Source organism: Gallinula chloropus, assembly GCF_964237585.1.
Source record: "Gallinula chloropus genome assembly, chromosome: Z".
Taxonomy (NCBI): Eukaryota; Metazoa; Chordata; class Aves; order Gruiformes; family Rallidae; genus Gallinula; species Gallinula chloropus.
This window is the reverse complement of record NC_140089.1, coordinates 51,446,771-51,465,393: the sequence shown is the minus strand read 5'-3', so window position 1 is coordinate 51,465,393 and position 18,623 is coordinate 51,446,771. Positions and strand designations below refer to the sequence as shown.

The 18,623-nt window shown below is 46.3% G+C and overlaps 1 protein-coding gene across 1 annotated transcript in view; it reads left to right on the top strand.

The window, feature by feature from the left end:
- Positions 1–18,623, top strand: part of LOC311203346 (metalloprotease TIKI1-like) — a gene marked incomplete at both ends in the record, with an annotated part of 83,026 nt that overhangs the window by 5,121 nt on the left and 59,282 nt on the right. Inside the window, 1 exon segment of the mRNA XM_084278011.1 lies at positions 2,785–3,345. Within this exon segment, the coding sequence (XP_084134137.1) occupies positions 2,785–3,345 (561 nt within the window).

The window sequence follows — 18,623 nt, the reverse complement described above, 5'->3', positions numbered from 1 at the left end:
ATGAAGCTGAACAAGCCGGCATGGGGCTGTTTCAGGCACACTAAAGCCTCTGCCCCACCTCCTCTCATGCAAAGCTGTGCCAGGATGTTTGCAGGGGTCTGGTATGGAGGCAGAGCAGTACTGGGACTCCAGTTCCCACATCCTGAAGGAAAAGAAGATGCCAAAGGAAAATGAGGACTTGATATGTCCTGAGCAACTCTCATGGTGCCTTTTGGGGGGAAAGTGAGCATTGTGAACTCCTGTTCCAGCATCACCTGATGATGATACCTAACTGGTGGTGCTCAGAAACTGGCTTTTCAGGGTCTGGGAGATTTCCTCTCAGAAGCTGAGGCCTGTTTTCCAGATGTTTGTGCTGGTTCCTAGTGGTTCTGAGAAGAGATATCTGACTGGCACTTGGGTTGGGTTGCCATGTTTGTGGCTGTTCTGGTTGGAATGGAAATGCCAGGAAGAGTGCCCAGCCACTTCCCTGTGTAATGTATCACTTTCTAGGACTGTTGTGAGCAATTCTGCTCCTTCTTGACATGTATCCTTCTGCCTGCACTGGAGGCTCTTTAAAGGAAGACTTTCTTTACTCTGTGCCCAATGGCCTGTGTGATCTCCTCAGTGGTACCACTGGCAGTATTACTCTGCTTTCGCTATCTGATTATGAAAGCTGGGGAGTGAGGGTGCAATGACACACACTTTTTAGGTGAACTGTGTGCAGCTGTCCAGAGCAGCACTGATGATTTGCATCGAAGCTAGGTACCATTGCTCTGAGCTTGAGCCTTCTGTCTGGGTTTATTCAGGGGCTGAGTTGGAGTTTCAAGCTGGCTGGTAAACCGCTTTTTTCTTGCAGTTGTGGCTCTTCTTGTGCACTACCACATACATGATCAGACTTGTGCGTGAAGGACTGTTGACCTCCCGACCTCTGCCTGTCCCAGGTGCCTCTTCTGTCTTTTTTGCTTGCTTGTAGACAGAAAACAGCACTTCTTGTCCTTCCTCCTTGCTGGCTGACAACTACTTTTAGTTTGTTTCTCACCACAGTATTATGTCCTTCCATTTTTTCCTCTTGACTATTGACAGGAGGCAACACTGTCTCTTTTTTCCTTCTTCTTTCATGCTGCATATTAATTTTCCTATATTCTTCCTGGATTCATGCTAGATTCATACCCAGTGGTTGCCCTGTATCTTATTTACCTCTCAGTGCTGCATCATCTGTTTGTTCTCCCTTCTTCTCATGGTCTTCATAAGAATTTTTATGTTCTGTCATTCAGCAGTGGTTTCCAGGATTGTCTGTAGGATCTGGAGTTGTAGTCTGGTGTTACCAAGGTCTGAGGCATCCTTCAAACTTTGAATGTGCTTCAGAAGTGTCTGAAGAGCTCTTTGGAGTGTACTTGGTTTGTTCCTTCATGCTGGTAACCTAGATTGATGGTAGCACTTTGCTGAAGTGCTGCCTGATCTATGGCCTGGGTTTGATGCAGAGAGCTGTTGGGGAAGCTTGTTCAGATGAGCCACTGCAGAGCACTCTTTAAGGTTAACCTTGCTGACCCTGGGTCTCCAGTGTCAGAAATTTATAGGCAGTGTACTTCCAATAAATTCCTCCAAGCAGCCTGTTCTACATTTGGCAGGCAGGCTTCTTAGATCAGCCTTAGAGTTGATGTTAGAGTCATCTGCTGGCTAAAGGCTGACCAGATGTTTGAGTGCATCTGGAAGCCCGTCCTGTTACACATGCAAAGGCTACCTCTTTCTGTCTGCACAGACAGATAGGAACTGCTTTGTGTTCATTACTGCAGCAAGGACAGCTGCAGCAGCCGCGTGTGTGCTCTAGGTGATGGAGGTCTTGCCTGATGCTGGTGTAGTGACTTGGCAGGATCCAAGCAGGATCTGTTTTGCCCCATCTTCTCTTGTCTCCTGCGGGATTGCTTAGGGCTTGAGCACAGCCTGGTGTTCCTGTGAGTGCTGCGAGGCACATCTTGCAGTGGAGTTAAGTCTCTGACTTCCCGATGGCTGCAGTTTTTCAGAGGCTTTAAAAATTGGCCAAATAGAAACTTTTTCCTCCTCTGTGTTTAAAATAGTTATGTCCTGGAACCACAGGCTGAGTTTGTCCTGCAGAATTTCTTACCGTTTATTTTCCAAGGTGTTGGATATGCTTCTCTCCCCCTTCAGAAAGGGGAGAACTGGGCTATGAGGGGTGTTGGCAGACAGACACATGATCATGTGCTTCATCCCTGTAAAACTGTATTTCTACCAGCTCCAGCAAGCCTGCCTGTCAGCTGTGTTTTGTCTTACTCATTTGATGAAAGGTGCCTTGCTGTATGTTTAAGTGAGAGGTGTCAAGGTGAAGGTGATTGAAACCCTGCTGTCCTGTTCTGCTTCAGCAAAGTGATGCCAGCTTTTCACTTCCACAGAAGGTGGAAGCTGGATAAGCTTTTTGCCTGGAGCATAGCCTGCTTGGGCTGTGTTCTGCTGCTGGCTTTGGCTGATAACCCGGGCGATGAGATGCAGTGATACTACTGTTGAGTACACCCAGTGTTGCTTTTCAGGAAGAAAAGGCCAGGGCCAGTCATCTTGGGTTTTTAATTAATAAAAATTGAATTATGAGCTCAATACCCAAGGAAAAGGATGGTCAAAGAGGGCTCCGTGTAAGAAAAACTGCTTTAGGAAAAGTCCGCCCTGGCAAGTGGCTGAGCCAGGTGACCTTCTGGCTTTGCACCATGCTTTCCTTAAGCCCTGTGCTGCAGTAGCCCAGTATAGTAAGTGATTAAGTGGTCTGTATTTACTCAGCTGTGTCTCCCTCTTCCCCAGCAAAGCGAGCTGAATTCCTTCCTGTGGACCATCAAGAGAGATCCCCCATCTTACTTCTTTGGCACCATCCATGTCCCATACACGCGTGTTTGGGATTTCATCCCTCAGAACTCCAAGAAGGCCTTCCAGCAGAGCCACATCGTGTACTTTGAGCTGGACCTCACTGACCCCTACACTATCTCAGCTCTCACCAGCTGCCAACTGCTGCCACAGGGGGAGAACCTCCAGGACGTGCTTCCCCGTGACATCTACCGCCGTCTCAAGCGGCACCTGGAGTATGTCAAGCTCATGATGCCTTCCTGGATGACGCCAGACCAGCGTGGCAAAGGGCTATATGCAGACTACCTCTTCAATGCCATTGCTGGCAACTGGGAGCGGAAGAGGCCGGTGTGGGTGATGCTAATGGTGAACTCTCTGACAGAGGTAGACATCAAGTCACGAGGTGTGCCTGTCCTGGATCTGTACCTGGCCCAGGAGGCAGAGCGGCTGAGGAAGCAAACAGGTGCAGTGGAGAAAGTGGAGGAGCAATGCCACCCGCTCAATGGGCTGAACTTCTCCCAGGTGAGACTGAGAGGTGTACGTGGTGCTAGGCGGTCTGCTTGGGTGGATATCCCGGCAGCTGGAGCATGGGCTGGAATGTAGGGTAAACACTCTCTACCCAGAGACTTGCATTTGCTCCCTGCAGCTCATGCCTCTGCCCTTCAGAGAGTTTAGTAGCTGTAGGAGTTAAGCGGTGTCCTAAATTAATTTAGACCTGGCCTGGGGACACCTCTCTCTCCTTGGGCCAGCTTAGCCCTAACAGCCACTGGACCTTTGGATGACTGCTCTCTGACCCTCACTGGGCTGCCCTGCAGGAGCCTGGGGCAAGCCGGGGCTTGGTGTCTAAACTTGTTTTTGTAATAGCTGGTTAAGAAAGGTGTGATCACTTGGGAGAAGCAAAGGTGCAGTGAGTAAAGCTGAGAAGTAACCACTGGTTGGAAAAATATCCCAGTGGCCCTCCGTGTCCCCTGAAGTAGGGGCCAATTCTCTGCATTGGGAAAAGTGTGTTTTTGTTTTGGTTTGTTTGTTCCCTGCCCCCTGCCTTTCTTTGAGACTAAGGGAGGGTCAGCATAGGAGACCTTCCTGCAAGGGAGCCCTACAGGCTTGTGCAGGCTCCAAGTGTCTTTGTGTTTGCAGACCACAGTAAGTTTAGCACATGCTGTCCCACCAGGCAAGCAGAACAACCTCTGTGTTGTCCATGTGTTTAATGGAGCAGTTGTGGGCTTTCCTCTCTGAACTAAATACACCAGGGAGCAGTGTCTGTTGCTGTCTCTGCTTGCCTGGTAGGATTGCAGGCAAGCATAAGGCTGCTTTCTGACCTGGGGTACCTTTACTGTAGGGAGGTGCTAGTCTGGGGAGAGGAAGTGGAGTTTGCATAGGGACAGGTGAGAACTGCTGTTGTACCATACCCTGGTAGCCTGAGGACCTTTGATTATGAGACTGTGGAATTTTGGCTGGTGTCTGACCCTGTCCCCTGCATTACAGACTTCATCTGTCCCATCAGTCATACAGAGTTTCCCATGCTGGAAAGGAAGGAGCAGAAGGGGAGATGAAGCCCACAGCATTTTGGGGCAGTTGTCAGAGGTGCTGCTACGCTGGCCAGTACTGGCCAGGGGCCACAATGCCAGAAATAGCATGGCAGCCCAGGGTACATCACGTGTGCAGTCTTTAACTGCAATTAGGGCATCTGTACTCTTCCCTTGTTTGGAGCTGGGCAGCCTCATGCATATCTCTAGTCTTCTCTTAACAGTGCTTTGAATCCTAGTGCTGTTGTTCTTTGGTCACAGCCGCCATAGGAATGGGCTGGGAAATCCCATCTACTCTGACTCTTACCTGGTTGGGGCTTTAGCAACATCATTACCTGTATTTTTCTTTTGCTGGCACTGCCCCTCTGGCAGGACAGAAAGGGATGGGGCAGAGGGGCATGTGCTTTCTCTGCTGCCTGGTAAGAAAGTGATAGGGAGGTTGAATAATACAGATTGCAAGTCATGTCCCCATTAAGATTGTGCAACTGTTGACACTTTAGGCCTACACACAGTTTTCTTTGAAGAGCAGGTGTTGCTGTGCCATTTTGAGATGGAATAAATAGTATGAACTGGGAAGCTGTCTGGTGTGGGTACACATAGCTGCAATGTCCAGAGTTGCCCATCCTGGTGGCATTTCTTGTGAGAGACTGGTTGAGGGGGTCAGAGTAAACAACAGTGTTCTAGTTGGGAAAATCACAGCCTGTGATTACCCCATGGTGGGTGATGTACAATCAGGTGAGCTGCTGCTCCTCCCACACCTGTTTATTTCTGAGGGAAGGAGCATGCTTCTCCTGGTGGGAGCAGGTCTGGAGCAGCTACTGCACCACAAATTCACACCCTCGCTTCTGCTGACTACTAGGCTTCCAGGACAGGCAGCTCAAGGGAAAGGAGAACTGGAGGCAGATGGCTTTTATGTTTCTAAGCCAATTTCATGATTGTTTCAGAACCTGACTTGCAAGTTCTCATTGTTGGGAATTCTGTAGATTTCAGAGCTTTTCCTCAGTTTGTTCAGGCACTTGAGTTAATGTGTTTAATATAAATCACAAACTTTGAAACAGGCTCTTCGGAATTACTTTCTTTGGCACTGTGCTGCTGTCTGGGAAGCCCAAACATCACCACTTCTGTGTCTGCCTTTCAAGTGAGCAAACACACGGGGATGACTTAAGAGTTCTGCTGGAGAAAATGAGGACACAGCACTAAGAAATGGTCTAATCCTGTGCAAGAAATGCCACTTCTGTTGTAGCAGAGATGATATACTTGGCAGAGAAGCAAGTTTAGTGCTCTGAATTTGTTTGTACATAGGGTTTGCTCTTTCTTCCACTTACAACCTGATTGTACTACTGAGTGAGGAGGGCTCTACGTAAATTTACAAGCAATATGTTGTTACTCACTAGATTTCTTTTTCAATCCATACTATCAGACCAGAGGGATTGGTAGGGACATGTTATTACAGGTCAAGGTCTGGAACAGTTTATCATTGATTGTCTCCAAGGAGTTACACAAGGCTCAATAACTGCAAAATGCAGGCAAAGCTAGAGACATCCTTCATCTACTTGTGTGGCGCTTCTTGCGTATTTTATTTTTTCCTCTCCCTCCTCACATATTACACCTAACACTGCTTGCCATGGGGCTCTTTCTTTGACTGTATTTGTTCCAGTTTCCTCTTTATCTTTTGTTTTATGACTCTTTCATTTTGCCTGCCAAATGTCTCTGGTCTTGCTCAACTCAGGCTAGCTGCCCACATAGCCAGGCCATGAAGTATCATTTCTGTACGGTACACAATGTGTTCACAATCTGTGAAATACTTAGAGCCTCCTCAATCTCCCTCCCTTGTTCAAAGATCTATGTAGCTTTAGGAGTATGGAAATTTTAGTCTGTCTCCATGCCTGGGCCATGGTGTTTGTTTTCCTGTTTCATGCTGTTTCTATCCTAGTTATTTTGTTTTTTTCCCCCCACTTCACCTTCTTTCATGGGTAGGGCCTGTCCTGTTGCAATACCTTATAAGGATGAAGCTCTTATTCCATTCCTAGCAGCATCTAGGTTCTACAAGATAAAAGGCTTTGTAGCAATAGTCAGTCTGCCACTGCTGACTTCCTAGGTGTGTCAGTGTCTCAGGCCTCCCAACTTTCCCTTTCAAGTTATGCATGTGCTTACATGTTTGCTGGATTGGAGGTGTGAGTGCTGCAGCTTAAAGCCAGGGCAGCTTTGTTGTTGGCTCCAGCTGTAGTGTCACCAACGTTGGTTTGGTATGGGCACAGAAAATGAGCAGGCCTTGGCCTGTACCCAGCCAGGCCCTTGTATGCAGGCTGTGCTTTGACAGGCTTGGGTGGTGTCTGTACTGTGTTTCTCAGACTGATTTATGCTTGAACACAAGAAGTTTGGACTTCTGTCTACCTGCTGCATGGGACTGAGGCTTAAGCATGTAAACACTATCCAGCCATCACCAGTTCCCAGGCAAGACCCTGGCTAGTTTGGCTTCTCCAAGTTTGAACACCTGTTAGGTGTTCCTAATTTGAGAATTGTTATTGCCATGTGGCTTTTCTGTGTCCAGACCTTGTCACAGCTCTCTGTTCCTACCTGAGCGTCTGAACACATGGCTGCATCTTCAGAAGTATCTTCAGAGCTTCTTGGGTGGCAGTAGAAAGCAGGAAGCCACTAAGGACAGACTGCTCCCAAAATCCTGGGTCCAGCTCTGGGACTGAGCACTTTGAAAGTCTTGTATCTTTCAGCCGCTTCTTACCCTGTTTGTCACAGATTGAAAATCAAGCAAAAGCTTCTAAGGCTGATAACTTTGAATTAACCAGGACATGAATTGTCCATGTTTCTACTCAGAGCAGCCTCTGCAAGAAAGCGTTGAGAGATTCCTGCTTTTCTCTAAAACGTTCCCATCTCTTCCAAGTACTGGACCACTTAACACAACTCAGAGCTGTGGATTCCTCCTTAGCAAATACAGTCCTCCTGATCTAACAGCAACATCTGTTTTCTTGCCTAATCTCTCTACCTTCCTGGGTGAAAGGGCCACCCCTGATAGCCCCTGGTATAAAACTATTATTTAGGAGCAGCTCCCATCTGTGGGGAAAGTAGGAAGCCAAGACACCACTGCCTTGTTACATGTGGAGGGGGGAGTTGATTGGTTTGTTTTTTTCTCTAAGGAAGCTAAAGAAACAGCAGTGATTGCTTGAAATTAGGTCCAAAAAAGATTACACAAAATCGGAGGGAGTTGTACTAGTCTCCTTGTTTCAAGCAAAGGCATTTTGTGTTATATTGAGTCGATCAATGATTATGTTTCTCTTTAGTTTATGGAGCAATGAGGGCAGATCTGGCAGTGTTTCCACTCATGAGACTAGTACAGGGTTACCACTTTGACAACAGTGATAAGAGACAACCTGAGGGAAAGGATGAGCAAGGAGGGGCATGCAGTGGGAGCTATGCAGGGAGCAGTTCAGATCCAAACTTGGAGCAAATCGGAAGAGCAGTAGCTTGATGAAAGAAGTGAAAGGAGCAGAGCACTCATTGCTGAGAACAAGTTGGACGGGACACTACTTGCGGTAAACTGATTGCATCTTCTGCCCTGAGGGGGTAACTTCAAGATGTATGCTCAGGAACAGCCCTCCCTCCTCAGGTGATGGGAACATCAGGGTTTTCTGCACATGAACTGGCGCTGAAACAACTGAATTGATCCTATTTGCATCCTTGGCTGCTGGAGTCTGTGACCCAGATTTGGTTTTGTTCTCATTTGTCTGTAGAGACACACCTGCAGCCTCCATGTCTAGACATCGGGGTAGGGGAATGGACAGGCTGGTGTGAACCAAAATAGCTAAGGCTTCGCATTTCTATTGTCATAATTAGAGTTTAATTAAGATCTTATTAACTACCTGGGGACCTCAGGGTTCTTCCTGCTCAAAATAAAAGGGGAATTCACTTGCTGTTGTCTCTGCATTCAGGAAGGTGGAGGCTGTTTCAGGTAGCCTGGACTCCATGGTAGGGCTTTGAATTCGCAAACTTCGGGTTTTGCTGTGGCAGCAGTTTGTGCTGGTCACATATGGCATTATAAGTGCCTTGCAATTGCACTCCATGCACCTATCAACTAGCTGGATTTTCCCATTAAAAATGCCATTTGCTCAGAGTATTACACAGCAGAAACAGAAGACGTCAGGCAGTGAATGTGGCTTTGTCTCACCTCAGCTCCCACGGATAGCCTCCTGCCTGTGGCGGGCTCCTGGTCTCATGGTGTGAGCATGCCAATATGCTTTCCCCTCCTGGTTAGTGAGAGAGGAGTGATGAGTTGCATACAGCACTTAGAGAACTCTGTGTTATCCCACTCTCCTCTGACAAGTCATCACAGGACTCATTGGCAGACACACTCTGTGATACCCTGGATGAGAACACTGTTGCTTCAGAGGAGCGTAGCCCTGTCAGTGTGTTGTCCTAAACCTGGGGGTTCATTTGCCCAGTGTGCAGTACAACAATATATACATAATGCAGAGGTGGTTTATCGCTTATCTTGTGTAGATATGGGTCCCTGTCCCAAGATAGCACACCAAAGCTCCAAATGAGTAGATATTTATACATTTATATATTAATGTTTCTACTGCATATGTATTATTTATCATTATATGATTGGTTAATAAGCCTTTGCCTCCTGTTACTGTGTATGCCTATTTCTTCTTTCTCTTGAGCTGGTGGTGTAATTAGGGTTGGTTGTCCATGGGTTGGTGGTCATGATGTCCACCTGTTGAAATAACCTTTCTCCTGATTTCTGCCTTCTTTGGCAATCCTCAGTGTTTCTTCAAGGTTTGTTGATCAGACGAACAATATTTCAGTTCCACTCCTACTTTTTTGACAATTACATACATTGTTTTGATAAACATTAACACAGGTGTAGGGCTAAACAATGGACATAATTAACAGCAATAGACTTAGTTTAATTCATATGCTGCACCTGCTTTTGCTGATTTTGGGGGTCCTGGGTATTGGAGGCTGCTTGATGGAGCATACAGAAACTCTGGCCTTTTGGAGCAACTCAACCACCAGTGAGGAGTGCAGAGCAGGGAGGGAATAGGGGCTTGACTCTTTCAGCTTGTCAGGCAGTCAGGTGCCTCTGTGCTAAGCTTTGATCTGCACATTCTCAGGTCTTGGTGCAGGTTTCTAGTGATCAGTCACAGTGGACTGACACTATGGCGCCATCTGACACCTGATCCTGAGGGCCAGCTACTCATTGCCCATTGCTATACCCACTGTGTGGGACTGCAGCCACCAGCAAGGTGGTCTGGACAACGTAAAGGCATATGCCTGCAGAGACTGTAGTGGTTGTAGATGCCAACTTCCTTTTTCATCTAAGAACAAGACTGTGCTGCTGGCACCCTCCTGTCCAGTAGTTGTAGGACAGTTCCTTTTTGGCCCTGACTGCCTGGTCCATGGGGATCCATCCCACTTGGCTTCTGCATCCCAGTGACAGGGTTTCTGTCCCACAGCAGTGGTTCCAAAACCTAATTCTTAGTTTTCTTCAAAAACCTGGACACTTTCAGACTGAGAATACAGACCCCCTTCAGTTTTCAACTGCTTGATTAGGTAAGGGTTTGTGTTCCACCGAAGAGCCTCTATTGTCAACTTTATCTACCTTGTTTGTGTGCAGGGTGCTTTTTTAATGTGTTAACTGTTCCCTCAGCTCTTCCCAGGCCTGCAGCATCCCTCCTGCGCTGTGTCATGACAATCATGCATGTGCTTGGTGCAGTGGTATTGTCACTACCCTTATCCTTCCTTTTTTATGCATCTTGAGTTTGTCTGTGGGTCGCCCAGGTACAGTGGTTTTCTCAGAGCCCAAGTGTGGGGAATTCAAAGTCCTTTTTACTCTCACTGCAAGAGGGTGTTACATTGTTGTTGTGGTCCCTGTCTGCTCTTGTCTGCAACCCAGCAGAAAACCTTGTTTTAACAGGAGATCCAAATTACACAGCACCTCTGCTCTCTTCCCCTGATTATTTTGCTCCCTTGACCTTTGTTTTATCTGCAAAATCCATTAATGATAGAGTTGGAATTTGGGGTTAGTTTGCCCTCTGGGTGGTTGATAGGTATGTTGAATGCTGCATGGCAAAGAACTTTCTCTGCAGAGGTCTTTGGTAGCTTACACAGTTATTTCTCAGCTGCACTTACGTTTTCAGGTCTACTAATTACCATTTCGCTTTCCCATGTCTTCAGTACCTGATGTGTTGGTTCTGTATTTCTCCAAATTCCTGCTGCCACACATGCTATTCAAAAGTGTATTCACTGATGCTATTGCCTTTACCAAGTAAACTTGAAAGCTTCCAAAAGGTTACCTGTATTTTTGGTAATGGTATAGTTTCCATTACCCTTGTTGACTTGCAATTTTCTAAAATCCTATAATTATTTCCTAGGATCTTCACGAAGGCTTTTATTATCTCATTAGAAAGGTTGATTGCAAGTAGGATGAGGAGGCTGAAACACGATTTTAAGATGTATATTGCTTTATTTGGCCTAATGTAGAAAGGGAGCAGCGGGAACTATTATTAATTGTTTTTGATAATGGAGGAAAGATCAGGGCCCTTGATAACATTATTGTCAGGCAGCTGGCTTAGCAGGTAGATGTACGTCCACATAAGATACCATTCACTTCCAGCATGCCTGGATGAAGAATACTCAGATGTTCACAAAGATGTGTGAACTATGGCAAAGAGATTAGACAGATAAATAAAGGATAGTTACACCAGGGAGTCTGGTACATGTCCCAGGTGCCATCTCTGGCTCATGGCATCCCTTAGCCCCTGATAACTTGAATTGAGGGCAGGCACTAGGGGAAGAGCCGCTCTCTGGGTGCTCTGCCACTGCTGGAAATAGGGTGATGGGCTTCTGCCCCATTGGGCAGGTGTGGGACGGTTGTTCCCAAACTGTAACTGAGGCTGCATTTCACAGAAGTGTCTGAAGTGAGCAGCTAAAACAAAGGGTATGACTGGTCTCTGGAGATACAGAGCTATGTGATGGTGCCAGTGGGGACAGAGCGTGTCTGTGAGACTCGCCTGGTGCCAGGCTCTGCTGAGAGCACCAGTAGCTAGCTGTCCACTCGCCTTCCTCCTGGCTGTCCCTCTTGCTTTTGAGAGAGGGATTTTAGGGCAGGCTGGGCTTCTGGGGTAGTGTTGCCATCAGCCATGCATGTGCTTTGCAGCAGTCCTTCCTGCTGGGGTGCTAGGTGAGGAAGTGCTCCCAGAAGTGCAGCAGACCTTTTTTCTTCCAAAGGCTGACCCTGGCACACGCAACAGCCCTGCACGCAGGACACGCAGTCCAGATTGTGTTCTGGGTCACGGTGCCTCTGACCAGTCTCCTGGAGCATCTGGTCTGTGCAGGGGCATTCTTAGAGGCTCAGACTGAGACAAGAGGTGGTAAGGGTTGGTGCTCAGACACAACAGCTTTCAAGCTCTGCTGCATTGCTGGGAACAGGAGGTGGGCTTGGAATCTGATAAGGAACCGATCAGATGTCCTTGATAGTCTTTGCAACGGTGTCCTTGCAAGAGCACACAGACATCCACATTGCCTTCCTTTTCATGAGGCTTATCTTTTCCTGAGCATGCAGAGGCCAAATGTAAACAGACAAGTATGTGGGCAGCAGTTGGTTGCATGGACCGAAATGAGGGATCCATCCATGCAACTTAAGAACAGTACTTCCAGTTAAACCCAAGTGTGTAACAGTTGTTTAGTCTGCAGTTGATTGGGATACCGCTGGAAGACCTATGTAGCTGGCCTTGTGCATGTCTCAGTCTCTTTGCTCCAGCAAGATTAGCAGATTATCTTTGGCCAGAACTCAAATTAACCTCTGGTACAAAAGATAATGCTTCTTCAGACTTGACTTACCTGAAGCCTCTGGTAAAGGGATTGCAAGAGCATACTAGCAAATTTTTAATTTTTTTTTTAAATGTCAGCTTTTATATGTTTTTCTGACTTATTTTGCTTCTGATCACAGTTTTTTTTTACATAGAGGCTGCATCATTGGTGGACTCTGTGTTAGCCTCTGATTTTCATCTTTGTTTTTTAAATCCCTAATTTCCGTGTGGCTGGCTTACAATTCATCAGTGTGTCCCTCAAAAAGTGCCATGTGGGAAAAATATTTATTCGTCTTTATGGACCATCAGTCTGTCAAAGTTCAGATTTGCAGCTGTGCATCAAATCTGGCAGAGTTTGCTGTAAATAACTGGTGCTACTAGGTGCTATTTGATCCACATAGCAAGCATCATCATTATGGATGTTCTCTCCCAAAGGCAAAAGCTGAGGTGCTGGCTGCCTTTTGCTGAGTATGTCTGGTGATGAAGTTTCCTCACACCATAGTGTACATGTGTGGTTCATGGGAAGTGTGTCCTGTGTCCTTTGTCTCTGGCTTGAGTGTCCCATGAATGGTTAATCCCTGTCCACCTTCAGAACTGGCTTACTGGGATGTCATGCAGGACAAGCCATCCTACCCCTTCCAAGGAGACAGGTTTCATGGTGTGCTCTTCTTGGCTGAGTAAGGAGCCAGGTCTGAGTATGGCTGAAGCCTATTGTCATTCAAGCTTGAGGCAAGGCAGCATGGGACTACATTGCTGCATCTCCCTGGCTTTGCTTTTCTGACTGGTAACTTGGGGCATTTTGAAGAGCTTCCTGTTAAGTTTGGAGGAAGTGTATGGACTTTGTGTGGGAACTAGGTGCATAAGTAACACCAAAAGCTCTGAACTAGCAGGAGACCTGCGGTCCCACAGTGATGTGCTGCTGGATGCATTCCAGCACCAGGCGTTACTAGAGGACTCTGCTGCTGGCACTAGATTCCTTGATTCAATGTAGAAGCAATTTTTGTTTGTTTCAAGAAAAGCTTTACCTTTGCAGTGGATGCTGGACTAACTGCTAAAGGATTTTAGCAGCTGAGAAAATTGCATCTGGACATTGTCTTAAACATTTCCTTGCCTCTCTACCTGCAGACCTTTTGTCAGACCGTTGGGTCTCGACCCCCTGGTACACCTGAAGAAACAGGGCGAAAGCAGGCTTCCTGCTTTGGGTGTCTCTTCTACTTGTTTTGTGGGACAAGCTGGCTAAATAACTTGGGTGCTCAAAATCCCCTGGTATCTTGTCAGTTTTAATCCTTTGCTGTGCAGCCAGAAGGACAGATAAGTTATGTCTGAATCCAGTGGTAAAGAAGGCTAAAGCAACTCGGCTTTCTGCAGTTGCACAAGACTCATTCTCCCAGGTCTTCCTCTAGATATCTCAGTTCTGTGCAGTTTCAGAAAGGCTGGATGCTGTGGTTGCTGGCGTACTCGGTCAGTGCTGTGTCAGCAAAGAAGACATGCTCTTAATGTAGACAGGCAGAGGTTTGCTGCTGATGTTCTGAGCACAGCTTTGAAGCTCTTACCTTATTTTGGCCAAAGCAACCCATTCTGCTGGGAATGTGTGGCAGTTTGGCCACCTGTGTGTATTGATTAACCTCAGCTTTGTGATATCCCATACATATAATGATTCAAGAACTCCCCCTGACTTCCATATATGCCTGTGGAAATTCCTGCCTATGGCATTTCAGGGCATCCCCCAAAGTGCAAACGTGCCAGATTCCTTTGTAGCTCTTTGACAGACGAACTGAAGTCCTGTCACTCTTGATATGTTTGGTAAAATGGTCTCTGGGCATTTTAAGGGCTTTCTGTACTCAAGCAGTAAATCAAAAGAGAAGACATGGACAGCTCAAAGTGGTAGCCAATCAACAGCCCGGGGAGCAGAATTACTGTGTACTGGTATTGCACAATGCCCTGGTGAACAGCTCCTTGCAAACCTGCCAGAGGAGAAGAAAGAAAAATTAGACTTCCATTTATGTATTTCAGTTATGTTTTTGCAGTGTTAGAAGAAAGCTAATGCCCTGGGTTTGGCTAGGATAGAGCCAACTTTCTTTCCACGACACCCATTCACCTAAAACATAGGTAGGTAAAATTGTCTAGAAGGTATCACAGCTGGTTTGGAGTAATACAGTATCAGAACTTATCCAGGTTAATAAAAACAAATTACTTGCCTACCTGTGTGATCTGTCCCAGAACCTGACCGTCCCCCAAGAACCACGTGTCCCGGAGCCACCCCTCTGCTCTTCCTCCCGTCAGCCCCCCTTTATACTGAGCATGACGTAATTGGCATGGAATACTCTCTTTGGCCAGTTTGGGTCACCTGTCCTGGCTTTGTCCCCTCCTTTCTCATTAATAGAGAAATATGAAGAGCTGAGAAAGTCCTTGACTGCTTGACCACAACTAAAAACATCAGGGTGTTATCAGCACTGCTTCCATTTTAACACCCAAACACAGCATTCCATCTGCTGCTACAAATGAAGTTAACTCCATCCTGACCGAAACCAGGACACTAGTGCTCTAAGGAGGCCCAATTTCCCCAAACTGAAAATAATTACGGGCCAAATAATGTGGGAAGGAAAGCTTAAGCATAAAAATATGAATGAAAATTGAGAGTTGTTCAAGAATTCCGTTGTAGGTCCCCGAGAAACCACAATTCTGCATTTGCAAAGATGAATTCTTTAGTTTAACAACAACAAAAAAAGCTGTTTTGGTTAATAGATGAGATGGAAGCAGCAATAAAAATTCCAAAATACAACAAATGGAAAAAATTGTGAAGGCAACGTGGGTAAGTAATCTGCAAGGAAATGCATACGGCTGGTGAAAGAACTGAAGGATACCACTGAAGAGCCTCTGGCAGTGGATTTGGAACAGTAAGAAGGAATTCTTTAAATGTTCCAGGGATTCATGCAATCCTAGCAAGGACAGTGGCTCCATACTGAACGGTGTTATAGAACTCTTACTTATGAAATAGAAAAGGCAGAAAGAACTTGTAACTAATTCATGGTGTTTTGAAAGGAAAAGACTCTGTATTAATAGCTTGATCATAAGAGAATATTTCTGCTCCAGTAAGAAATTACTTCTAGTATTTAGGAAAAATGCTAAGTGTCAGTTGTATTAAATATACATTATCAGTGCTTAAGTTATGGTCCAGAATATCTAAAGACTAAGCCAAGGACCTCTCTGAATCACTAATGTAGGCTCTTGATAAAATTCAGGGGAGTAGAAGAAAATCCACTGTATCAGCATTATCCCGGGACAGTGAGCGGGTAGCTTGTTAGGCTACCCAAACTTCGTCTCAGAGCATGGAGAAGCTGATAGGCTTTGCAGCTGGTAAAGAGCTGAGACAGGGCAGGATGATGCTAGCCAATTTGCCTTGAATGGGAAACTGGCCTTGTTAGACAAATGTGATTCCACTTCTCAGTAAGAGCAGTTTAGTGATAAATTCATCATGTTGACGTAATTATGTGTAGATTTGAAACCTCCTGACTTTGCTCCTGGTGATATGCTAGTACAAGAGCATACAATAGACAAAATAGAGGTGATCTGTTATAAACAGCCCCAGGGGAAGTGATCATTGTGATAAAATGATTGTAGATGGAGAGTCATCTGCCGCCAGAGAGCAAGGAAGTTAGAAGACCCTTGTAAAGAATTACTGAAGGTATCCGTTCCTGCATTACCCAGTGGCTTTGTCAGTGATTTAAATAACAAAAAATTGTTTTCACACGCGTGGGGATCCTGCAGATGGAGGGGAGATTAAAAACGGTCAATTGTAAGAGCAGAGCTGAGTTGGCTGGAAAGCTGGGCTTGCCTAGTGCTGTTAAACACAAGGCTGTATAGGCATATTGCTTAGTCCTGGTGTCAGCACTTCAAAGAGCATTGAAGAATTGGAACAAGGTCAGAAAAAGAACTACACAATTAATTGTGGACCTGAAAAGCCTGCCTGTGTAACAGGAGAGTAAGGAAACGTGATCTGCAAAGTTGTTAGTAGAGCAACTGACAAATCAATTCATGAGTATCTTCAAGGATCTACCTGAGGAAGATAGAGCATGTATCCAACATGCCCAAGCACAGTGGCCTAGCTGCCATCAGAATCGTTATAATTGGTTTCTGATGAAGGTAGAAAAGAACAGATGTACAAGTTTCTCGAGGACCTGATGGAATTGCCATCATTGAGGCTTTAAATTGCCACCAAATAGCTCTCTGAAACAGTAAAGATTGCTAGGTATTGTTCAAGGGCTGCTGGTTCATGCATGGAATCAAAGTACGTTTTGTCCTGTCATAAAATACTGATTTGGTCTCTAGCAAACAGTTACAAGCAGCTTCCAGATTCTTTTGCTTTTCTAGATCTTTTCTGTGGATCAGGTTGAACCTTAAGTGTGTTGTCAGTGCCCATGTGACTGGCTTTATGGTGCTCTGAAACTTTTGTCTTTTTTTTTTTTTTTTTGGCAATGGAATATGGGACAAGAAATTCTTCTAAAGCAGAGGTACTGTGACTTTAGCACAGGGGTGGGCAGGAGTTGTGGGGCTGCTGCAAGTTAAAGCTTTGTGTGTTCTGCTGTACTTCCTCTGCACATCAGCTGAGCTTTTAAGAGCACTTGAAACAACACTACCAAGTGGAAAGGTCTGTCTTACATTTAAGGCACTGGCGGCCTTTGCTAGCCACTTCCAAGTGCCCACAGGCATTGACCAGCCTGTGAGAGGGATCAGAAGCTGTGGAGGGCTGCAGTGCTGCAATACCTGCAGAGGAAGATCCCAAAGGAGCAGATGCTTTCTGGGCTCTCTTTTCATGCTGAACAAGGACTGAAGTGGGACCATAAAGCCATAATGCCTGGAGGCTGGATACCTGCTCAGGCTGGTTAGGAATGAGTGGTTAGAGTTCAGTGCCTCCTTCATCTCACGTGCCTGCCTTAACCTCCATGGTTTACATCTGTAAATGGATGGCATCTGTAAATGGATGTACATGGAGACTCTGAAGGGCAGGGACCGCTGTCCCTGCTTGTGGCAGGGCAGGGCATGGTCCCCAGGCTGTGGCTGCTGTGGGGATATGTGGCAGGTGGGGCACTCAACGCCCTATGGCACCTGTAATGAGTGTGGGTGGGAAACTGTGGCATCAGTGATGCTGGTAAGCAGCACAATGAGCTCCTCATGCTCATACTGTCTGGGAAGGCTACAGAATGTCTGCACAGTAGCACTGTAATGAATTCTCTGGGAATAATCCAGTTTACTTTGCCTAAAATTTGGTTGTAAATTTAGGCCAGTCCAGTTTGACATTAAGACCTAAAATTTCCAGTCTGGATTCTTCAGTTTGTACTGAATGCTGGCCAGCTGGCCTGAGCAAGAATTGGAGATCACTACTGCTATTGTAAAACTATTTCCAAGATGTCACTGTTGCTCATAGTGTCATGGATAGGTGGAGATGTCTCTTCTGTCCTTCCCATGGTCATTGAGGACTGTGAACCTGGGCTTGCTTAGGCAATGTTCAGGTTGGTAGCATTCCAAGGCCATTATGTTGTTTTGAAGACCTGTGTTGGACATATGTGTTCCCTGTCCTGGTGGGATAGGGAAGCTGGGTTACCTGTGTAGCAGTCTGGCTGCTGGGGTGTAATGTTTTTGCAGCTTCCAGAAGTTGTGGGCTTACTGGGGGCAGTGTCTGAGAGAAAAGAGTTTTCTTTTTCCAGTGCTATTGTGTGTGGTTGTGCACATGCAGTAGCCACACAGACATCTAAAAGGAATTGCATCCTTTGACAGCTCAGGAAGCTAAGTGTTATCAGAACCTGTGACTGTGAGACAGGAGAGAAAGAAGTGTTTCCACACATGATTGTCTTTAGGAGATGAGTGTTGCTCCATTGTCAGTGCTTCTGTATATCCTTCTGCCAGTGCTGTCTCTTTGGAAGGAGCCACCCTAAAGGTTCTGCTGAGCTCAATGCTGGTGGCTGTGGTTTGGAAGGGGGTTGTGCTGGCCTGTATGTGGGCATAAAGCAGGTTTCCAGGCAATGCAGTGGAGGGATGGTAGTGACTCAGTTCTATCTGCCCAGTCTACACAGCTGTGATCCTACATGCTGTACTTCTCTGTTCACACTTTTAAGATGGGTGCTTGAGGGCTCTTGAGAGGCCCTTTGTCCATATCTGCAGGCAGTGATCAAGTTGCTGCACGGTGCTAGATGTCCCTGAATAAGGGGGTTTGCCAGGGGACGTAAAGCCACAGTGGTGGATCTCCACTGTGTCCCCAAGTCATAATAGGCTTGGCTTAGGAAAGACTGAAAAAGGAGTCCTGCAGCTCTCAGGCAGTCTTTGGAGGGTCCTGCATAGCCAGAGAGAAGTGACCTCTATTCTGAACATTTCATGGAAGCTTTTTTAGCCTGTGGTGCCATTTTCCTTTTCGTCCTCCATAACGAGCCTTGGTGAAGCTCAGAGCCTG